This window comes from Schistocerca nitens, chromosome 2 (assembly GCF_023898315.1).
Source record: "Schistocerca nitens isolate TAMUIC-IGC-003100 chromosome 2, iqSchNite1.1, whole genome shotgun sequence".
In the NCBI taxonomy this organism is placed as follows: Eukaryota; Metazoa; Arthropoda; class Insecta; order Orthoptera; family Acrididae; genus Schistocerca; species Schistocerca nitens.
The window spans coordinates 103,764,033-103,789,440 of NC_064615.1; the positions used below are offsets into that span (position 1 = coordinate 103,764,033).

At 39.4% G+C, this 25,408-nt stretch overlaps 1 protein-coding gene across 1 annotated transcript in view; it reads right to left on the reverse strand.

Moving 5' to 3' along the window:
* Window positions 1–25,408, reverse strand: part of LOC126235774 (protein FAN-like) — a 163,455-nt gene that overhangs the window by 25,465 nt on the left and 112,582 nt on the right. The window contains exons 15-17 of the mRNA XM_049944576.1: window positions 24,025–24,113; window positions 20,001–20,142; window positions 5,380–5,489 (exon numbers count right to left, since the gene is read on the reverse strand). Coding sequence (XP_049800533.1) covers window positions 5,380–5,489; window positions 20,001–20,142; window positions 24,025–24,113 — 341 coding nt within the window. The remainder of the gene's footprint in view (window positions 1–5,379; window positions 5,490–20,000; window positions 20,143–24,024; window positions 24,114–25,408) is intronic.

The following is a 25,408-nucleotide window of genomic DNA, read 5'->3' on the forward strand; positions in this document are numbered from 1 at the left end:
CTGACATGTTACACAGGCATGAGGATCATCCGAGTTTTGGGTCTATGGAAAAAAACTGAATCTAATCCAATGTAATTATTTCTTATTGTGAATCTACATGTGGTGTGGTTGACTGTGTTACATCTCTACAATGATCTACTGGGACAGCGATCAATTATCACCATTGACATTGTCAACTAATAAGAACATATCATAACTGTGCCATCTTGTTTATTTTTGGTGTGTGTGCTCAACTTGAAAGACATTGTGTTATTCTACTGGGACTGTGCTGCCACTTACATAGAGTTTAACTCTGTGACTAGACTAGACTCCAAGCCAGTGAAATGAAATTCCGGAGAAATGAAAATGAGAAGAGACAGGGTGAGAAATGAAGATGTTAGGATGGAAATTGGAGTAGAAAAGTTCAATGACAGATCTGAGAAGAGTACATTAAAATGGTTTAGACAAATAGAAGGAATGGAAGATAGATTAATACCAACACCAATGATGGGGTCCAAGTTTGAGGGCAAGAGGGAGATCCAGAGCAAGATGGACTGACTCGATCACGACCAGTTTAAGAATAAGGAATCTGGACTGGATTAAAAAGTTAAAGAGGAATGGTGGAAGTGGAGAAGTGCCACAATTGTCCCATCTCTGCCTGATGCAGGATAAATGGGAAGTAAAAATGATGATGAATCATGGAATCCCTTTAAAACACACCTCTCTTACTAGAATAGAAAGAGTTGTGCATGTCTGTTACTATAACAGAATTTCTAAAGCAGTTTAACATTACAGACACATTCTATGGATGGTAAGTATCCATTTCTGTCAAAAGGGCGCAGTTTATTAACATCTTAATGGAATTCAGAGTTTTGGCAATACAATACAGATCTAAACCTGCATAAATAGTGGTACTTTCTTGAACAATCTTTCTCCTCTATAGATAAGAAAAAAGACATTCCAAGAAAGAGCCAGAGTTCCGTCACTGTTCAGCAGCCTCTTTTAAGATGCTGTTCTTTATCGACCTATGGACTTTCTAAAGCATTTTCTCAATGTAAAGATGCTTCTGGTTCCAAACTGCAAGCTTACCCCATTAGGAGTGATAAGGATTTGGAACTGAGAATCATTTTGTTTCCTTGAGTGGTCAAAGAAGTGGGGGTCAGTCAAAACAGAGCACTGCATTATGTGGGCAGGTGTAACACAACTAAGATGCAGCAGTGTATGTATGAATTTAGATCATTAACCAGAATGCTTGTGGCAGCAGGAAGTTTTATTAACCCTGACAGTACCTTCCAGTCTTACAGATCAGTTGTTACATGTTAAAAAGAGTGGGAACCAAGAACTGAAGTGTAAGGACAATGATATTTGATGTTTTCCTTCCTGGTGTTAGCTTGTTGTGTGCGATTAAGGCCATTCGTGCACCATTATTCAATGTTCTAGCAGAGAAGATAAAAAGTGGTGATCTTAATGCCATGAATATGTTTGTTGATTGATTACATGTAAATAAAATGAATAACTTTGTCAGCAGGAATCAGTGAAACTGTGGAGGATTGTTTATGACTGCTTAGCAAAAAAATGTAATGTATATTACCACCACTACTACAACTACTACTACTACTACTACTACTACTAATAATAATAATAATAATAATAATAACACAACCTGGAAAATGTCAGATTTGTCACAGGATAAAGGTTATTCATTTCAACAATGAACAACTTAATAAAGCTACTTTGGATTGTGAGAAGTATTGCCTTTCACATATAAACTGTTTCATCATTCTTGTTAATTTATCACATCTGATTTCAAAGCACAAATTCCATCTTATTTTTTAAATTCTACAGAAATCCTTACTAACAAACATCTTTAATTGGCTGCAAAATAAGTAGCTAAAGCTTTGATAATAGGCTTTCTTACATTTTTAAGCCCCCCCATGAACCATGGACCTTGCCGTTGGTGGGTAGGCTTGCGTGCCTCAGCGATACAGACAGCTGTACCGTAGGTCCAACCACAACGAAGGGGTATCTGTTGAGAGGCCAGACAAACGTGTGGTTCCTGAAGAGGGGAAGCAGCCTTTTCAGCAGTTGCAAGGGCAACAGTCTGGATGATCGACTGTTCTGGCCTTGTAACAATAACCAAAACAGCCTTGCTGTGCTGGTACAGCGAATGGCTGAAAGCAAGGGGAAACTACGGCCGTAATTTTTCCCGAGGGCATGCAGCTTTACTGTATGATTAAATGATGATGGCGTCCTCTTGGGTAAAATATTCCGGAGGTAAAATAGTCCCCCATTCGGATCTCCGGACGGGGACTACTCAAGAGGATGTCGTTATCAGGAGAAAGAAAACTGGCGTTCTACGGATCGGAGCGTGGAATGTCAGATCACTTAATCGGGCAGGTAGGTTAGAAAATTTAAAAAGGGAAATGGATAGGTTAAAGTTAGATATAGTGGGAATTAGTGAAGTTCGGTGGCAGGAGGAACAAGACAAATAGGGGTCATGCAGGAGTAGGTTTAATAATGAATAGGAAAATAGGAATGCGGGTAAGCTACTACAAACAGCATAGTGAACGCATTATTGTGGCCAAGATAGATACGAAGCCCACACCTACTACAGTAGTACAAGTTTATATGCCAACTAGCTCTGCAGATGACGAAGAAATTGAAGAAATGTATGATGAAATAAAAGAAATTATTCAGATAGTGAAGCGTGATGAAAATTTAATAGTCATGGGTGACTGGAATTCGGTAGTAGGAAAAGGGAGAAAAGGAAACATAGTAGGTGAATATGGATTGAGGCTAAGAAATGAAAGAGGAAGCCGCCTGGTAGAATTTTGCACAGAGCACAACTTAATCATAGCTAACACTTGGTTTAAGAATCATGAAAGAAGGTTGTATACATGGAAGAACCCTGGAGATACTAAAAGGTATCAGATAGATTATATAATGGTAGGACAGAGATTTAGGAACCAGGTTTTAAATTATAAGACATTTCCAGGGGCAGATGTGGACTCTGACCACAATCTATTGGTTATGACCTGTAGATTAAAACTGAAAAAACTGCAAAAAGGTGGGAATTTAAGGAGATGGGACCTGGATAAACTGACTAAACCAGAGGTTGTACAGAGTTTCAGGGAGAGCATAAGGGAACAATTGACAGGAATGGGGGAAAGAAATACAGTAGAAGAAGAATGGGTAGCTTTGAGGGATGAAGTAGTGAAGGCAGCAGAGGATCAAGTAGGTAAAAAGACGAGGTCTAGTAGAAATCCTTGGGTAACAGAAGAAATATTGAATTTAATTGATGAAAGGAGAAAATATAAAAATGCAGTAAATGAAGTAGGCAAAAAGGAATACAAATGTCTCAAAAATGAGATCGACAGGAAGTGCAAAATGGCTAAGAAGGGATGGCTAGAGGACAAATGTGAGGATGTAGAGGCTTATCTCACTAGGGGTAAGATAGATACTGCCTACAGGAAAATTAAAGAGACCTTTGGAGAAAAGAGAACCACTTGGATGAACATCAAGAGCTCAGATGGAAACGCAGTTCTAAGCAAAGAAGGGAAAGCAGAAAGATGGGAGGAGTATATAGAGGGTCTATACAAGGGCGAGGTACTTGAGGACAATATTATGGAAATGGAAGAGGATGTAGATGAAGATGAAAGGGGAGATACGATACTGCGTGAAGAGTTTGACAGAGCACTGAAAGACCTGAGTCGAAACAAGGCCCCCGGAGTAGACAACATTCCATTGGAACTACTGACAGCCTTGGGAGAGCCAGTCCTGACAAAACTCTACCATCTGGTGAGCAAGATGTATGAAACAGGCGAAATACCCTCAGACTTCAAGAAGAATATAATAATTCCAATCCCAAAGAAAGCAGGTGTTGACAGATGTGAAAATTACCGAACAATCAGTTTAATAAGGCACAGCTGCAAAATACTAACACGAATTCTCTACAGACAAATGGAAAAACTGGTAGAAGCTGACCTCGGGGAAGATCAGTTTGGATTCCGTAGAAATACTGGAACACGTGAGGCAATACTGGCCTTACGACTTATCTTAGAAGAAAGATTAAAGAAAGGCAAACCTACGTTTCTAGCATTTGTAGACTTAGAGAAAGCTTTTGGCAATGTTGACTGGAATACTCTCTTTCAAATTCTAAAGGTGGCAGGGGTAAAATACAGGGACCAAAAGGCTATTTACAATTTGTACAGAAACCAGATGGCAATTATATGAGTCGAGGGATATGAAAGGGAAGCAGTGGTTGGGAAGGGAGTAAGACAGGGTTGTTGCCTCTCCCCAATGTTATTCAATCTGTATATTGAGCAAGCAGTAAAGGGGGAAAAAAAAAAAAATAATTCGGAGTAGGTATTAAAGTCCACGGAGAAGAAATAAAAACTTTGAGGTTCGCCGATGACATTGTAATTCTGTCAGAGACAGCAAAGGACTTGGAAGTGCAGTTGAATGGAATGGTCAGTGTCTTGAAAGGAGGATATAAGATGAACATCAACAAAAGCAAAACGAGGATAATGGAATGTAGTCAAATTAAGTCGGGTGATGCTGAGGGAATTAGATTAGGAAATGAGACACTTAAAGTAGTAAAGGAGTTTTGCTATTTGGGGAGCAAAATAACTGATGATGGTCGAAGTAGAGAGGATATAAAATGTAGACTGGCAATGGCAAGGAAAGCGTTTCTGAAGAAGAGAAATTTGTTTACATCGAGTATAGATTTAAGTGTCAGGAAGTCATTTCTGAAAGTATTTGTATGGAGTGTAGCCATGTATGGAAGTGAAACATGGACGAAAAATAGTTTGGACAAGAAGAGAATAGAAGCTTTTGAAATGTGGTGCTACAGAAGAATGCTGAAGATTAGATGGGTAGATCACATAACTAATGAGAAGTATTGAATAGGATTGGGGAGAAGAGAAGTTTGTGGCACAACTTGACCAGAAGAAGGGATTGGTTGGTAGGACATGTTCTGAGGCATCAAGGGATCACCAATTTAGTATTGGAGGGCAGCATAGAGGGTAAAAATCGTAGAGGGAGACCAAGAGATGAATACACTAAGCAGATTCAGAAGGATGTAGGTTGCAGTAGGTACTGGGAGATGAAGAAGCTTGCACAGGATAGAGTAGCATGGAGAGCTGCATCAAACCAGTCTCAGGACTGAAGACCACAACAACAACACATTTTTAAGTCATTACATTTTTTAATATTTCCTATGTGTGTCTTCAGAAAAAATATCTACGCTATGAGAGCATTATGTAATATGAGAAATTATTGGAAAATAGTGCTTAGTTAATTTTGCGAATATACAATTACATAAATTAATGAGCAAAATGTGACGAAATGTCATATTATTCTGTGTTCTGTAAAATAAAACAAAACCAACAAATTACAAACCTGCATGTGCATCAATTTGTTTAAGTAGTGTAACTTGTACTAAGTCCCATATATACAGACTTCCAAGACTTCCTCCAAGAATGAGTGTCATCCCATCCCAGGCTAGACACCTGCAAATTAAATTTGTTCACTCATTAGCTTAAAAAAAAAACCAGATATATTGTACAAATAAAGTGAAGGCCACACTATGGTCTTGTTACAAAATCTTCAGCACTCTCTGTTTTCTTGATAAGTTTGAGTGGATCATTCAAAACATATGAGGCAACACAAATAAGAATAATCTTTGAGTGAATCAGTGTTACTATTCTGCAAAAAGTTCATGGAAAATAATTTTACAATTTCAACAAGAAAACTATATCATCAAGTGTAGGCTTAGAATATACTACAAGTACAATGCTAGTGCTGTCTCTGGTGCTGTGTGGGAACAAATATCCTCTTAGGTAAGTTGTGATCACTATATGATATTTTGACTCACTGCTCGCACAGTGTGGCAGGTGGCATATTGCTTTCAACTGAGAACAAAACTAGATGAAATCAAATAATAAAAAATCTTGGATGGAATATCAACAATATGAAAAGGATAGACTGCTACTCACCACTTAAAGAAGGCACTGAGTGGCAGGCAGGCAACTGAATAAGGAATGCTAGATACAATTCAGCTATCGGACTAAGTCACCCATCAGACGTAGACAAAACACACACAAACACATACAAACTTGGCCACTACCATCTCCGACTGCTAAAGCCCAACTAGGAGAGTTTGGCATGGCCTCAGTAAGAAGTATGATGGAACTGTTGTGCCATTTAGCATTTCAAGTTGGTGTGCTGGTAGCTTCTGCTCACATAGCTGTGCACAAACTAAAACCGAAACCTTACAAAGTAATAGTAAGGTGAGTGCTATCACCACAAGCACCTTGTAATTACAAGGCTTTTTTACTTTATTCAGTGGAAGAGTGGACATACTTTAGTAACTGTTCTCTGTCAATATGCTGTTGTGCTCTGCAGAAGTTTAGCACTCTTCCTCATCATTACGGCATGCCCGTGTTTTTGTTCAGATGAAAAATTACTGAATTACGTGAAGAGTTTACCAGAAGAAAATTCTGAAGAAAAAGATATTTTTGAATGTGATGAGTTGGATGACAAAGATGACAAAAATTACACAGAATATCAGCCCCACGAAACAGAATCATCAGAGTCAGAAGATGAATACTCAGAACCTGTAAAACAACAAACAAACAACCCAGTGTTTACACATTTGATTCCAGTGGTATAACAAAGTCCTTCTCAAAGCCGAGGAAAAAATCAGAAAAAAAAATCACATCCATCTCAGCATCTGGAAGTTGGAAGTGCAGACACTGCAGCTGATAGAACAGTGTGGACTTGAATTGGACAAGGGCATCCACCTGGAAGATTAGGGTGTCACAACATGTTGGTTGAAACTCCTGGGCCAAAGTGTAATACTAAGAAACTTATGGTTGCAGGCAGTTATTTGAGTGCATGGCGAGTGTTGATAAGACAGTAATATTCTACAGAACATAAAAACTTTACAGAAGTTCGAGCCTGAGAACTTCTCCAAAATGATGCATGGGTACTCAATATTGTCTAATTAGAAGCTGCTATAGCTATAATGTATGCACATGGAGTATATGGAGGAAAGAATTTCCCCTTGAAACTTCTGTGGTCTCAAGTGTGGGGGCCAGCATTATTATTCTTTTGCACTATAGGAAGAAATAAGTTCATTAAAGTTATGCCATTTTTAAGATTTCATGACAAGTACACTCATGTCGAAAGCCTTAAGACCGAAGGCTTCACAGCAGCTACCCCACATAGAATTCATAGCTAACTGTATCCAGAACTACAAACCAGGTGCATTTATAACCACTGATGAGCAATTCTACCCATGCAAAGCTCAGTGCTACTACATACAACATGAGTGCATGACTAGGGCCTCCCGTTGGGTAGACTGTTCACCGGATGCAAGTATTTCGATTTGATGCCACTTTGGCGACTTGCGTGTCAATGGAGATGAAATGGTGATAATTAGGGCAACACAACACCCAGTCCCTGAGCACAGAAAATCTCTGAGCCAGCCATGAATTGAACCCAGGCCCTTACGATTGACATTCTGTCGCGCTGACCATTCAGCTACCGGGGGCGGACATACAACATGAGTAATATACCAGACAAATTTGGTTGGAAGTCCTGGCTCGCAGCATATGTCAGTAGTAAATAAATGGTGAATGGATTTCCTTACTTGTGTAAATGAAGTGAAAGACCCAATAACATACCCACTGCAGAGCATGTTGTTACATGTCTTATGCAACATTATACTTCAAAAGGAAGAAATGCAACATGTGACAATTCCTTCACAGCAAAACGTCTTGCAGAGCAGCTGAAGTGGGAGAACACAACCATGGTGGGTACACTGCAGAAAACCGGAAGAGAAGTTTCTCCATCAGCGAAGTCTACTGCCAGATCTTTGTATGCTACTATTTTATACAAATCTGGTGACATAACAATTACCTCATATCAGGAGAAGACCAAGAAAAATGTTGTTCTGTTGAGCACAGTGTACCAGTCAGTTGCAGTGGACAAACAAACACAGAAGAAACTCCCTGAAACTGTGAGTTTCTACAATTCTAGGAAATTTGGAGTTGATATTCTGGACCAGATGTCTCGTTTGTACACTGTAAAGTTTGGCTGCCACAGATGGTCTATGCATGTGTTTTTCGGCATCCTAGGCCTTACTGGTATCAATGCCTGGATCCTTTACAGAGAGACAACAGGAGAAAAAGTTTGCCGATGAATGTTTCTTTCCTCCGCTGTACATACAATCATGGAAAGGATCTGTTCATACATTCACTGCGACCACTGAAATATGTGAAGTACCCGTGTGGAAGACCAGCCAGATAGGAGGATGCAAAAGTTCGAACAAAACTAAAAATCTGTGTGTGCAGTGCAAGAAATTCGTAGTGGTTCGTGTGCTGGAAGTGTTCTGTATGTGTGTGCAAAGCATTTTGACAAAGATGGTGGCTTTGGCTGAAAAGATGTCACATTGAGAAAAAATGTCATTTTCTTGTTATTGCAATAAAAATTTGTGCCCATTTTTCTTTATTTTTTGTACTAAATATATGTTTATAAAGTGTTTGGGGCTTTGACTGAATACATGTCATACAGATAAAAATGTTACTGTATAGTTATTTGTTTATTTTCATTTGTAAGTTTAGTTTAAATTGATTTTGTATTTACAATGTATTCTTCACTTCGATCTTTTTTATTTAATTATACATACTTTCTATAGTAATTTTTAAGCATAATGCATTTGTACGATAATTATAACACACTACTGACCTATAAAGACACTGTACTGAAGCAGTATTGCCACAAGTATCACCATGTGAAATTCTCTGGTTTCCAGACAAGTTTTAGCATTTTTCCCTGATAAATTTTGACAGCTCAAGGCTAAGTAAGACATAAGTTGACAAAAAAATGTAAGGACTTCTGCATTTCTTCTCCATGTGACCAAAAATCATAAGTACTAACATCAACATCTTTTTCAATGAACTGTTTTTAGATGGCGAAAGCAAGCAAGTCAAATGGTATGTGTGTTTTATTAAGACCACCATTGTTATTTTTTTTTCAATAAAATAAAACACATTTGGTGACAAAAATATGCATATCCTTGAAGTCACAAGCCAGATTTAAAATACCTTCACTGATTTCAGAAGTAACCTTATAAGAAAGCAGGCCTCTTGAAAGAAGTGTATAAGGCAGGGAACAGTTGTGTAAACCAACACTATAGGTGGCCACCAATAAAATTTTGGTTCAACTATGTTCGTTATTGTTGGTTATTAGTGACTGTGTTATGTCTATGATTTTACAAGTATTATGTGATTATGCTTTTGAGAAATATGTGACTACTAGTGTACAAACAGCCACCAAATGCCACAATTTTTTTCTTCTTATTGTGCATACTTTCTAATACATAAATTATTTTCAAAATGCCAAAATGTACTAGAAGAAATAAAATGTCTATAAAATGCCACACTGTACAATGTACTTGTGGTGGGACAGTCGCAGTTCCTGCAATCCACTGCCCATGGTCTCTGGCCTGCTGAGGACCACCACAGTCCTGGGTTTTTGGATAAACCATGAAAATCCGCCACATTATCCCACACACAAATAGACCCGGCCTGCAGAAAATTGGTGAGACTAGATCTGATGGTAAGGTTTGCATATTAGCGGGAAATGATGGGCTTCAGATCGGCAGGCCCAGTCTGTTAGAGATACCTGCAGAAATGGCCTGTGGTTTTGGCCCATCGTGGAAGTCCACAAGCGTGGCCAGCTATTCACGTGTCACAGACCCCATGTTGATGAAATGAAGCTGCAGTTATCAATCAATGAAACAGATAACTTGCACAAATACTCTGAGAATCAGTACCAACGAGGATAGGTATCAACTCACTGCAAAGATGATTGCTGAGGTGCAAACAGTCACACAGAAAAGACAATCAAACTCTCACAACTAAATTTTTGGCCATAGCCTTTGTCAGAAAATGAGAGCATACACACCTTTACACAATCACTCTGACACAACTCATGCACACATGACTGCCATATGTGGCCCCTGCCTCAACAATCTCTGAAAATCAGATCCAAACTGTGAAGTAGCTTAAGAAGTAAAACTGAAAACAATGAAGAAAAACTTCACTGGTTGCGGTACTTGTAGGTAGTTTGCTAATGCCAGTCCTCCTAATACTAATGGTTGTGAAGTACATATTTTGTTACACTTGGGTCGTAAGTTCTGGATGATAGGGATGATTATGATGATGATGTTGATAAGGATGGTATCAACAATATCACATGACCTCACTTCATGAAACAATGCAGGAGGTTTGGAATTTAATTAGGACGTCGGTGCGAAGACTCGTGATGAGGGACTTTAGGTCACCACCCCTCCTGTTGCCTCTGCCATATAGGTAAAAAGAACACTGTCAACAGCATGTGACATTCTGCTGGTAATTTAGCTAATATCTTCTATATGCTAAACCTGAGGTTGACATGTCTACATTGCCCCCCACCCCATCCCTAGCTCCCTCTTGTGTAAGAGAATAATTAGAGAACTGTTAAAAAGTTTTGGAAAAATTGACTGCTTTCACAAACATTCTGACAGTAACTTTGTTAGTTCCTTTTGTGTAACTTTTCCTCCAGCTCTAACCAATTTTAGTAAAACATCTGACACCTATTTCATTATACCTCGAATGGCCTTATACATCTAATGTTGTATTACTTTTGGATCATCATTAACTAAATTCACCATCAGGTTTCAAGAACTGTGTGAAGAAGATCAGCCACAATGCCATCCTCTGCCTTTGGAAGCCATTTGGATGTGGTGGCAATGGACAAGACTTCTATCCTAGCTACTTTCAACTTTCTGAAATGTGGAACCACTACTTTGCTTTCCAGTAGCTCCTCAACTGACCTCTTGAGGCTGAATGCTCCCTGTTCCAGTCTTTCCACTAAGAAAAAAGCCCCTGGCAGTAACAGGAACTGAATTAAGGTCCTTCACATAGCAGACAAATATGCTGACAACTCAGTTACGGAGGCAAAGAGGAATGGCAAAATTTACTTGATTAATTATATCTTTTACTAATTCGTCTTTTGAACTACACATATACTTAAAGAAATTTAAAATCAAACAATGGAAACAGGATGGAATAACAACAATAGAATGAAATGATAAATTGCTACTCACAATACAGAGAAGACACTGAGTCACAGACATACACAACAAAAAGAATGCTATACATTTAAGCTTTTGGTCAAAAGACCTTCTGAATTAAAAAAAAAAACATTTACACATTCACACAAGCACAAATCACACATACCTGATTACTGTCTCTGGCCACTGAGACCAGACTGTGGACTGCAACAGCACTTTATGGGGGAAAGGGGGCTGCAATGGGGAGGGAGAGACAGAGACAGCAGGATAGGTTTGGAAGAAGGTGTAGTGCTGCTTGTCGGAGTATGCAGGGAGGTGGTAGGGACAGGGTAGTGCTGCTAGGTACAGTCAGGACATTTGAGAAGGGTGAGGTGCGTGAGGTAGGGGAGGGGGGAGAGGGGTGGGAAGTGGAGTGGAGAAGTATAGAAGGGGAAAAAGATAAGTGGGTGTGCTGGTGGAATAGAAGACCGTGTAGTGCTGGAGTGGGAGTAGGGGAGGGGGATAGACAGCTGAAGGACAGGGCCCAGTGAAGGGTGAGGCCAGGAGAGTTACGGGAATGTAGGATATATTGCAGGGCGAATTCCCACCTACGCAATTCAGAAAAGCTGGTATTAGTAGGAAAAATCCAGAGGGCACAGGCTGTGAAGCAGACACTGAAGTGAAACACATTGTGAAAGGGAGCATGTTCAGCAGCTGTGTGATGCAGCTGTTTTCTTGGTCACAGTTTGTAGGTGGCCATTCATGCGGGCCGACAGATTGTTGGTTGTCATGCCCGCATTGAAAGCAGCACAGTGGTTGGAGTTAAGTTTGTCACTCTTATAACTGCTTACACAGGGAATTCCACATTCAATGACATAGGACAGGGCTTCACAACATACGTGCTCGCGGAGCAAGCTGTGAGCAGCAAGGCGCGAGCACGGAGCAGTGCGAGCACGCTACCCCCACTACCGGACCAGAGCGGAGAGTGGGGAGAGTCACGTGGGGCACACAACAGCTGCCGCCAGTCGATGTAAACCCGCGGCCACCTGCAGGGATATCACTCACGAATTATTACTGCGACAAATGAAACAAATAAAGGAGAATATACACGTGCCTCATAATTTTATTAGCTTAGTGTATGCCTCTACCATCTGTAGACACTGAAACTAAAAAATTCCATGACAATCCTATATTTTCAACACTTTCTTCAACACTACTTAAAATATCACCTCCGGTTGTAGTGTTCTTCATGGCTACTACATCGAGGAGCTCCTCCCTCACCTGAAGATCTCTATTAACACCTCTAATAAATATGGCAAGCTGCGCTGTTCCAGTAATATCAACTCTTTCGTCCAGAGCTAGAGAATACGCCATAAAATCTTTACAGATATTTGCAAACTGGCTCTGGACGTCGTCTGCCATGTCCTGTATGCGACGCATAATGGTCATGTTAGATAATGGCACAATCCGAAACTGTTCAACTTGAGATGGACACAAATGTTCCACTGCAGCTACCAAACATTCTTTTATTAAATCGCCATCAGTTAAGGGGCGCAGGGATTTTGCTAAAAGCAAAGCAGTTTTGTAACCCACTCTGAGAGCTGCCTCAGTTGATTTTTCTTCGTCGTCCAGATCTTCTTCGGATAGCTTCCTTTTAAGTTTAATAACTTCCTGTGCACGATCTGGTCAATCACATTTTCCACGTCCGTAGTCTTTCGCGTGGTACGACATATAATGTCGCTGCAAATTAAATATCGTAAAAGAATTCAGCGTTTTGTGGCATACTAATCATTTTGCAACACCAACTTTTTCAGTAAACAGGTACAATTCCTCCCAATGGGGGTTGAACTGCGTAAGCATGGTTGGGGTTACACAACGGCGACTTCACATGATTCTTAACCAGCGAAGTGACTGTTACGAGCTGATCGTAGTACTTTAAAACGTTACACAGTCGGCGCGAATTCAATAGGCACGCTGCGGCCCTATTCAAACGTGCGCGCGCATTTCCCCTCCCTCCCCTCCCTCCCCACTCCGCGACCTTGCAGCTGCTCGCGAGCAGGTGCCTGAGCAGACGCGAGTACTCGTGCTCAAAACCGGCCAGTTGTTAAGCCCTGACATAGGAGATGCCTCTGCCCAAATTGGAGTAAGTAGATGGTGGTGGGAGGATGTATGTAACAGGTCTTGCATCTAGGTCTATTTAAGGGATATGAGCCATGAGGCAAGGGGTTGGAAGCATGGGTGGAGAAGGGATAGACAAGGATACTGCATGTGTTCAGTGGGCAACAGAATACCACTGAGGTAGGGGTGGGAAGGATAGTGGATAGGATATTCCTCATTGCAGAGCACAGCGAGAGGTAGTCAAAATCATGGTGGAGAATGTTATTCAGTTGCACCAGACCTCGGTGGTACTGAGTCACAGGAGAAGTGCTCCTTTGTTGCCAGATGGTGGGAGTGTTGGAAGTGCTAGGGGACTGGAGAGACAAGGTACAGGAGATCTGCTTCTGTACAAGGTTAGGAGGGTAATTACAGTCTACGAAGGCCTCAGTAAGACCTTTGGTATATTTTGAGAGGGACTGTTTGTCAATACAGATGCAATGAGTCTGCCTCACACATTGGTCTCTGATAATGGCCCCCAATTCATGGCATCCTCTTCCACGACTTCTGTCAGGCCAACGGTATCTAACACATCCGTAGCCCGCCTTTCCACCCTTCCTCCAATGGCGCAGCAGAGAGGTTTGTCCGAACTTTTAAACAACAGTTGACAAAGGTGGTCGAAACATCTCCAATCACGACGGCCCTCACCCTGTTCTTGAGCGTGTATCACAAAACATCAATTGACGGACATAGTCTGGTGGAGATCCTCCATGGGCGACAGCTGCGGACCCTGCTAATGCCAGCACCCTCCCACCCCCTCTCCTGGCCCTCTCAGCGTTATGCACCCGGCATGGCCATGTGAACCTGCGTGTACAGGAGCTAGGCAGACTGGACGCCCACCATGGTCGTTACTACTCATGGGCAGCGTGTGACGTCAATGTAGACGTCAAAAGGGTTGGAACACCGCCATCATAATCAGCTCTGCCCGCGTACCCCCGTGGGACTCCCACAGCCATCTCCTTCAGGTACAGACGTCGTCCTCGAGTTGCTGCCACTGCCCCCGGTTACTGCCTCCTCGTGAGCCTGCCACCAGCCCTCCCCGCCACCAGGTGGACTGGAGGCTCCCTATGACGCCCTGGCCTCTGCGTTGGCCATCATGGATACCTCGGACGTTCCTTCCTGCCCGACAAAGGCAGTTGATGAGCCTGGGTCTTCTCCCACCTGCCGACCACCGTGGCACTGTCCAGGGCGTTTTTGCCCCTACGCGCAAGTTTCAGGGGGGAGGGATCTGGTACCGAGTGTCGTGGGTTTCAAATCCACGCCAGACGGCATGGAACTCGATGACCACTAGAGGTCTCTGCAGCAGTCGCGCTGCAACCCGTGGCTGCGCGCGCTCCTGGCCCCGAGTTGAACGTGAGGGCACCACTGTGGAGCATGTGGTCCCAGTGGTCAATAGCGACATACCCTGTCGTGTATTTAGGCGGCTGCCTCTCACTCAGTGAGGCAGTCTAGTACTCATGTTGAGTCAGTTCATATCTTTCTTACAGACATCGTGTTTACATAGCGTGTGCTTACTTCTCGTTTATGAGTGGGCGTTGTTTTGATTTTGTGAGGTTATCTCTTGTGACCCTGTTGCTTATTAATTTGTCATTGATCTTGGTGTCTTGCTTGGTTGTCTGTCGTCCTGCTTGTCCTTCCATTCCTGTTCGTCTGTCTTGTTTGTTCGTGGGCCACACCCGTTTGGTCCTGCCACGTTTTGTTAGCAGCAACCCCACGACCATTCCCGTCGCGGATACAACATGAAGCAAACTGGCTAGTCAGCTCTGATGGAATGACACACGATGGCTAAATCATGAAAGGAGTAGGGCAGGACTGCTCATTGTTACCGCTGATATCTGATTTGTATATTACATAGGTGATGAGGGAAGTAAAGGACTATTTCTATGTGGGAGTTGTTCAAACGAAAACTAAGGGAATAGTAAGTCCAGTATGTAGATATTCAGGATTGTTAAATGATAAACTGGGCAAGAGATCCTTAATGTGGACAAATTTTGCTATCTTGGAAGTAGAACAGAATGAAGATGCACAAAAAACATAGTAGTAAGAATTACACATCACAAAAGGGTTTCTATCAAAAGCTACAGTTGCTAACAACCAACAATATAAATCTTAAGACTTAAGAAAAAATTCATGAAATGTTCAAGTGCAAAATGAGGATAATGGAGAGGACAGAAATACAACAAAAAACTTTGGCATTTTTTGCTACAGGACATTGCCGTACATCAGACTCGTTTAGTGCCCACTGCTTCGATCGCGTAAAGTGTATGGTCTGTACAGATTTTTTGTTTTTGTTTTGTTTTTCTTTAATCTAATTAAGACCATAAAAGCATGGTTTTTTCTTAATGTACTTCTGCTCAAAAAACAATACTGGTAGCTGGAGTCCAAGGTTTTTGTTAACCATGCCTTTTGCGTTCTTGTGGTGATATTTCCATAGAAACTTTCATTCCCTAACACATATTTCTTTACATCTAACCGAGAACTGAAATACCAATTTTCATAGGGGCAGCTTTTTTTTATTATTTTTTTTAATACAACGAAATAGTTTCTTAAAAATTTTCATCCCCTATTTAATTCCTTTGAGAATTGCATTTTCTAAAACAGTGAAACTGTGTTTATTAATTTTTAACCGAAAAGTCAAATACCAGTTTTGATAGATGTAGCTTTGATAACGCTTTAGTAGTTCTTCAATAATGATTTAACTTAAAAAAAATGCACATTTTTGTAGTTCTAGCTTCAAAATTATCTTAACAGTGACATATTTTTGGAAAGCAGTTCATAATTTATTTCACCCCCTTAGGAGTGGAATTCTGAACAATCCTTTCTTAAGTGATGCCTACAGTATAAGAACAACACCCTCTCCAAATTTCAAGTTTCTATCCTTGGCAGTTTTGGCTGGGTGATGGGCTTGTTTCATCCCCTTTAGTGGCTGAATTTCTAAACACAGTGAAACATGTATTTTTCCATTTCTAACCATGAAACCAAACTCAAATTTTAATACATTCAGCTTTAAAAATGCTTTAATAATGAAATATTTTCATAAAAAAATTCATTCCTATTTCACCACCTTAGGGGTTGAATGTCCAAAAACATTAAAACATGCATTTTTCTATTTGAAAATGAGAAGTGAAATGCCAATTGTCTCTAGATGTAGCTTAAAAATATTTAGTAGTTCTTTAATGATTTATTTTTAAAAATGTATTCACTCACTATTTCACACCTACAGGGGTTAAATTTCAAAAAATGCTGAAAAACATATATTTTTTTAAATTTCTGACCAAGAAACCAAAATACCAATTGTCTTAGTTCTAGCTTACGAATTGCCTTAATAGCGACATGCTTTCAAACAACCTTTCTTCCCCTATTTCATAAACTTAGGGGTTGAATTTCAAAAAAATCCCTCTTTAAATGGTGCCTACAGCATAAGATCAACACCCTCTCCAAATTTAAAGTTTCTATCCTTAGTGGTTTTGGCCGGGTGATGATGAATCAGTCTGTCAGTCAGTCAGTCAGTCAGTCAGGACACTGCCTTTATTTATATAGAAGGAGTGATTGAATAAGAAATGAAAATATCCTGTGATGAATGGATGAGAAAAAGGCCTAATAAAGAAGCTGATGAATCAAAGAAAGAGAATGGTTGGGCACATATTGTGACACAAGTCATTGCTGAAACCTGTAGTAGAATGGGTGCTAAAGAGAAGTAATCACAACAGTAGGCCTACGTGTGAGTATATAAGGTAGATCATCAATGATTTGGGATAATACAGTCATGGTGAAATGAAGAGGAGAGATGATGTGAGAGAAATTGTCAAAAGCATCAAACCAACTATAGTCATAATAAACAAACTAATAATGTCCTTGTTATTAATCAAATCTCATAATCTACATTTATGACAATCTGCGTGATGCTTCTGCTCCCTTGTAGCTTAGTATCTATTTTTATTCTGTGTCTCTTGAGTTTATGATCACCTGAAATCCCAAAATCCCCATTATCATTTTATTCCAGGATTTGCTGTCATTCATCAGGTTCTATACCTCTTCACAGAGGACTGCTACCTCCACATAATAATGTGGACACACTGTTGCATAATTTTGGATCATTTTCACTCAATATCTTTCATCTATTTTCAACACAGGTCTCACTGTTCTGTCAGACTACTCATTTTAATCTTCCTGCTTACAATGAACCTCACACCTTGACTTCCTTCAGATTCTGTCCCTCTAGTAAATCACAAGACCTGATTTTCATTCCCCTTAAATAAATATAGCAGAAGCAGTTGCTTCTCTAAGATCTATATTACTGACTATTTAGATAAACTTCGTGTAGCAAGATGCAAGTGTAGAAGCAGCTGGGCTTGCCCCACAACTTGAAGCCACTGGGTTTCCTCAGTCCACAAACCCAATTTCTTTCACCCAAGCTGGAATACTGATGTCCCAGAACTTGAACACAGCAGTAGAGTATATGAACTCTATCCATGATTCACGAGCCTGCCTGAGTGCAAAGAATTTGATAAGACGTATGAACAACATTAAACTTCAGCAGAGCAAAACTCATAATATTATCAGCTCAGATCTTAATGCTTCTGAATTTCAATAGTCTGGGATCAACACAACCAGAGTGCATACTGATCACATGCCAGCAGAGCCCTCAGTTTACATTCAAGTTTGACATTTTTACAGCCAGTTAGACTTTGGATTGTTTGTAATGCATTTGGTCCAGAGGGCAGCAGACTTTGAGTCACCACACTGCCTGCAGTTCTGGTTAGTGAGCAGCCCTCCATATTTGTTCTCCACAGATCAATTCATAAAGACTGTTATGGGTATTATCTGCTGCAAAGTGTGAATGTCTGGATTGGACACTGGCACTCTGGTTGATTCTCTTAATCAACACTAAGATGCAATTATGGGATCTCTGTCTTTTTTAGTAAAACCCTTCAAAACTTAAGTGGTGTTAAAAGGGAAAGAACTTTTCTGTCAAGGCTTGAACATTGTTTAAGAACAGAACCTAGTGTTAAGCACAAAATAAAGGAGAAGCTAACTATATTATAACTATCTTTATGATGGTACTGTATCTACTAACCTTTCCTATGACTGCACGAGTGTGTCTGATTACATACAAAAAAACAATTCCCAGAGAATTTCATAACAAACCGGTACAGTAATTTTTATTTGTCTATTTATTTAATTTTGAGTCAATGACAAAATTACGTACAAATAAACAAAACTTATCGAAAAACAATAAAATATAATAAAAACATAGTCTCGTGAAATTACAAACTGAAAAGATAAAAGTAGTAGTAGTAGTAGTAGTAGTAGTAGTGACAGAAGAATAGAAAATGGCACATTGTTCTGCTTCTTTAAGAAAGGGGACAAACATGATGCTGACAACTGGTTGCCTCTAAAATCCTTTCAAAAATACTTCTCATTAGGATAGAGTGACCCTACATAAACAACCAGGATTCTGGAAAGGCCACTCCTGCACTGGGCAAATCCTGAATTTGAAGTCAATCATCTGTCACAGAATGCTGATTTCCAGGAAAATTGTGCTGTCTTTCATAGACTTTGAAATGACTTTTGACTTGATGGACAGAGAAGCTCTGGATGGGAACATCAGGGATTTTGGTGTCAAGCCCAAACTGGCAAACATAATCAATGAGACCTTAACAGGCACAATCTCCCAAGTGAAGTTCGTGGTAGAACCGATCCGAGTCTTTTTTTGAAATAAAGACAGGTGTGAGACAGGCGACCATCTATCATCACTACTATTCACCTGTGTTCTATAAAAGATGGTGATAGTTTGAAAATCAAAACTTGAAAATACAAGAATAAGCCCGATCTGTTAAGAATTAAAGCCAGCTGCCTGGCCTTTGTGGAAGACTTTGCGAGACTCTTCGATAGCAGAGGCACAGTGAGCATCCACACCCACACAATTTCCTAGAAAGATCTGCCTTTACAAGGGGGCTGAGGATCTCAATACAAACTATGAAATTACTGATGAATGACGAATATGGACCAAAATTCCTTGAAACGGAAATAGGCCAAAGTGAGTGTAAAGAACATACAAGAAAATGAACTAGATAAAGCTGCAATAAACAATCGGATTTAAAAAAATTGAGAGAGTGTATGGGCTGGAGAAAATTTTTTACAACAAAATGTGCATTTGCTGGAATGCCAAACTAAGACAATGTAATATTGTGGACACAACAGAATGCCTGTATGCCAATGAATGCCTTTCAATGAACTGCAAGCTAGAGAAGCTGGAGACCTCAGGAAGGAGAATCCTACAAAAAAATACGGGTGCAATTCAGGTGAGACTGGATGAAAATTTTGGAGCAACAAAAGAATCTGCCAGACTGTGGTGAGGATCTCGCAGACCATAAGCAAAATGAGGCAATGTTTTTTGGACACCTGTACAGAATGGACAAAAATAAACTGTCTGAACAAATATATGATACATTCTGGACCAAGAAGACTGCCACAACATGAATTAAAGAAGTTCAGAAAAGCCTTAAGAGGTCCAACATCCTGGAACTGCCATTTTAGAACAGGACATGTTTTGAAACAGACTATAATGTCTGGAAGATTTCGAGGTTAACAAAATTTGTGCTGGATAATGGTCTATGACTGAAACTAGTCACATATTAAAGAATAAAGTAAACAGCAGCTTATGTTGATAAGGCTTGTCATTTCTATGATTTATCAAAACTGGGAAATGATAGAAAAATATATTAAATCAAGAATGATTTTACTCTTGACACAGTATACAAACCTCAACTCCTCATCAAGTGTTTTAGAATACACTTGCATACATGAACTTAAATCAAAAATCTTGAATGTGCGATCCTCGCTGCAGGATATAAGTTTACTTTCATCAGGACTAAAACTGGCAGCAAACACTGTGCCTTGGTGACCTAGAAAGAATGGAAAAACATGCTGAGCTACTATAGAGTGACAAGGTTTGTGTAATTCGCAGAACAGCCTATTTATACATTAACAATTTTCAGTATGGTGTTGATACTTTCTTATACAGAACTAACTGAAGGGGACAGCAAAAGAAAGTGCTAACCCTCAGTGTAGTAAGGACTGATCTGATCATGTTATCTGTTGATACTGAATGCACTACATTCAGGTAGTAATTAATTTCGCATGTACTGCAAAAAGCAAGATCGGGCATATAAATTGTTTTGTGTTTTTGTATTTATCTTCTTCTTGTCTGACATCTAGAATGAACTGTCTCAAAATATGCTCCTGTGGGATAGCGCTTTCTTCCACTGATCTTTTCAATTGCAAATTGCTCAATTCAATTGAATAAATATTGCCTCAAGAACACAAATTATAGCATAAAGATACATACAGCAAAAGAGAATTTTATGACATAATATTCAGCACAATAAAGAATCTAAGAGGGACTGCAAACAACCTGATATGAAGTAATTTACCCCTGCTAGTCAAACTTTGAATTGAAGCCACACTTGTATTCAAGTAATATTAGTGTGAGTAGGCAGAAAAATACTACAGGAGAAGACGTAATAGTGAAAGAACACTAAGTAAGGGAGGGCTTATGCAACAAGCATAAATCAATCTATAAACATATTGTATTTAAAAGACAGTAGGAATAACCAATTCTGTCACAAATATTATTGCTTCACATGTAATACACTTAAGAACTAATTTTCTTTTGTCCAGAACAAGAAACATAAATTCTTTAACATTAACAATGATGTCAGCCTTTTTGAGTCATTGGCCCAAAATCATGTGAAGCTTCATGTCCTGCTGACAAGGGGAACTGACTGTCATCTATACCATCTGCCTGGATGCATATATACTGTGTAGTCAGTGGACCACCTCCTTATTAGGAGAGGTCCTAATGATTCAGGATTAACCATGAGTTTACATTGCTGTTGTGCCATGTATATATGGCACACAGTGAAGATAGCAGCATTTAGCAATATACACCTATGAAATATAGCTCTGCATCAAGGAACGGAGGGGCAGGGTTCCTAATCAGTGCCATGAAGTAGTAAGTTTTTGCACTCAGTGGCAAGAATTTGCTTCCTAAAATGTATATTGTATTTATCAATCAAGTTTGTGACTACCTGTCACCTCACTTGTCAATAAACGACCTTGTCCTTGAGGGTGTTTTTTGTTTTGAGAGTGTAAGTGAACGATAAATGACTGTAGAAACGGTAATATATGTCATGGTAAAGTGGTAAAGAATTTTAGCAACAGAACAGTTAAGACTGCAAAAGTCATTAACAAATCAGTGCGTGCTTGAGACAAATATTATGCTTCAAATTTACCACATGCCATGCTCTACATTTTCGCATGTCTTGTTGCAAGAAATTACACAGTACTGCAGAATCAAAGGAGTTATGATTTCAGTTTGGTTGTGTATTACATATTTTAAGAATCATAAAACAAGGTTGCGAAGGTAGAAAAGACCTGGAGATACTAGAAAGTTTCAGACTGATTGTGTAATGGTAAGACAGAGATTTCAGAATCAGATTTTAAATTGTAAGGCATTTCCAGAGGCAGATGTGGATTCTGACCACAATTTATTGGTTATGATCTGCAGACAAACTAAAGAAATTGCAAAAATGTTGGAAATTAAGGAGATGGGGCCTGGATAAACTGAAAGAACCAGAGGTGGTTGGGAGTTTCAGTGGGGGCATTAGGTAATGCCTGACTAAAACAGGAGAAAGGAAGACAGTAGAAGACATATGGGTAGTACTGAGAGATGCAGTAGTAGAGGCAGCAGAGGATCAAATAGGTAAAAAGCAAGGTCTAACTGAAATCCTTGACTAAAACAGGAGATACTGATTTTAACTGATGAAAGGAGAAAATATAAAAATACAACAAATGAAGCAGGAAAAAAGGAATACAAATGTCTAAAAATGAGATTACGGGGAAGTGCAAAATGGCTAAGAAGGAATGGCTCAAGGACAAATGTAAGAATTTAGAAGCATATTTCACTAGGGAAAAGATAGATACTGTCTACAGGGAAACTAAAGAGACCTCTGGAGAAGAGAGAAGCAGATGTATGAATATCAAGAGCTCAGACGGAAAACCAGTCCTATGCAAAGAAGGGAAAGCTGAATGGTGTAAGGAATATATGGACAGTCTATACAAGGGATACAAGCTTCAAGGCAATTTTATAACAATAGAAGAGGATGTAGATGAGGATGAGATGGGAGATGTGATACTAAAAAGAAGAATTTGACAGAGCACTGAATAAACTAAGTTGAAATAATGCTCCAGGAGCAAACGAAATTCCATCAGAACTACTGACAGCCTTGGGAGAGCTAGCCATGACAAAACTCTTTCACCTGGTGTGCATGATGTATGAGAGATCTGGTGTGCAAGATGTATGAGAGAGGAGAAGTACCCTCAGACTTCAAAAACATTGTAATAATTCCAATTCCAGAAAAAGCAGGTTCTGGAAGGTGTGAATATTACCGAAGTATCGGTTTAATGTGTCATGGTTGCAAAACACTAACACAGATTCTTTATAGAAGAATGGAAAAACTGATAAAAGTTGACCTTGGAGAAAATCAGTTGGGATTCCAGAGAAACAAAGGAACATATGAGGCAATACTGACAGTAAGACTCATCTTAGAAGATAGGTTAAGAAGGCAAACCTATGTTTACAGCATTTGTAGATTTAGAGAAAGCTTTTGATGATGTTGGCTGGAATACTCTCTTTGAAATTCTCAAGGTAATTAGGGTAAAATACTAGGAGCAAAAGGATATATACAACTTGTATAATAACCAGATGATAGTTATAAGAATCAGGGGCATGAAAGGGAAACAGTGGTTGATAAGGGAGCGAGACAGAGTTATAGCCTATCACCAATGTTGTTCAATCAGTACATTGAACTAGCAGGAGACCAAAGAAAAGTTTGGAGTAGGAATTAAAGTTTAGCGAGAAGAAACAAAACTTTGGGGTTTGCCGATGACATTGTAATTCTGTCAGGCACAGCAAAGGACTTGGAAGAGCAGTTAAATGGATTGGATAGTGTCTTGAAAGGATATAAGATGAACATCAACAAAAGAAACACAATGATAATGGAATGTAGTTGAATTAAATCAGGTGATGCTGAGAGAATTAAATTAGGAAATTAGACACTTCAAGTAGTACTTGAGTTTTGTTATTTGGGCAGCAGAATAACTGATGATTGCTGAATTATAGAGGATATAAAATGCAGACTGGCAATGGCAAGAAAAGCGTTTCTGAAAAAAAGAAATTTGTTGATGTCAAATGTAGATGTAAGTGTTAGGTAGTCTTTTCTGAATGTATTTGTATGAAGTGCAGCCTTGTATGGAAGTGAAACACGGGTAATAAACAGTATATACAAAAAGAGAATAGAAAATTTTGAAATGTGGTGCAACAGAAGATTGCTGAGGATTACATGGGCAGATCATGTAACTAATGAGGAGATACTGAACAGAACTGGGGAGATAAGAAATTTGTGGCACAAGCTGAATAGAAGAAGGGACTGATTCATAGGACACATTCTGAGACATTAAGGGATCACCAATTTAGTATTGGAGGGAAGTGTTGGGGGAAAAGTTGTAGAGGAAGACCAAGAGATGAATACAGTCAGCAGATTCAGAAAGATGTAAGTTGCAGTAGTTGTTTGGAGATGAACAGCTTGCACAAGATAGAGTAGCACGGAGAGCTGCATCAAACCAGTCTTCAGACTGAAGACCACACAACTAACAACATGTATTATAAAACAAACAAAAAAATTAAATAAAAAACTAATAATGAAGCAATGAAAGTAAGTATCTACCTGGCAATTTTCGCTCTAATGTGTAGTTCTCCAATGACCACAGAAGAAGATCACCATCTTTTGTTCCAGACACTAATCTCTTATTATTGCTGTAAACCAATTTCAAATTGTTAGAATATTACTCATATTGTGGAAAACCACACCAAATGAAATACCAGGCAATCAATTAATACAAAACAAATTTCAATAACCTTAAGTTACTATTATGACAGCTGAGATAAAATGTCTGCCAATTCATTGCCATATATTATACACTTTTTATCACCCCCTCATGGAATATCCCATTTCAAAAGTTTTAAAAGATAATAGTATCAGCTCCTTTTTGCCAATGAAATGCTCTTCCTTTTCATTAATAACATAGGGAAGAATATGTATAGCTAACAGACTTGCAGACAATATAATGGAACCACAATTACACAAATCCCTGTGACTACTAGTGTCAGAGAGGCACCATTTTCAGGTTAGAGTCATGGTTTAGGAAGGCAGTTCTAATGGAAATTACAATGGCAGAAGACTCCCAGGAAATATGTAAGACATCACTGAAAAGAAGTGTTTAGCTCATTTCACCAAAATATCTGAGAATTGAAAAATAAGGTAGGAAGATAAGCTTTTTGTATTCAATCAGTTTTGGGATTGCAGCCAGAGGACACTGACTTCCTGCCATGATATTTTGGCTGACAACCTTACAGCCATTTTTACGTGAGTGTTCTGCACTGGAGACTGCTAGTTCGCATTTCTAGCTTTATACCAGAAACACGTGGAGGAGTGTGCACTCAGACAGCTGCTACATGAGCAACCCCTGTCAAGTCTCATATCCTCTTCAAATATTGCTCCAACAGTAGTGTACAGGTGCAAATGTAATGGTGATATTGCATGTGCACTCTCTGTTGGAATGCGGGCTCACAGAGTTAAAATCCAGAAATCAAATTAATAAAAAGTTACTGTCACTCTACATGCCGTTAGTCATAAAATGTTTTCTTTCTGAATATATTAATGAAATCACTGGGTCCCACACCTCACCCCGCTGAAAGGTGCCATCACAACTAAGAAGATATTCCGCCAAATGTATTTATATCAATTCATTATTAACTGAAACACTGAAAGATTTTGTCAATTTCCATAACAGAATAATCCATGGAGCAATGTCCGTGGAGATACACTGCACAACTATGGCTGAATTACTGGGCTATGAAAGGCAAGGGTGGTAATCATGTTCAACAACATTGTCTGACCAAAGAAGCATTGTGACATTGGGAAGGTGATCTACAGATTCCACACCTCCACGATCCCAGATTGTCCTTTGCTGAACCGAGAAGAGCTCAAATCTTAGTAGATGGGTGGAAATTATTTTGACAATGTTTCCTTAAAATTCTGCCTAATTTTG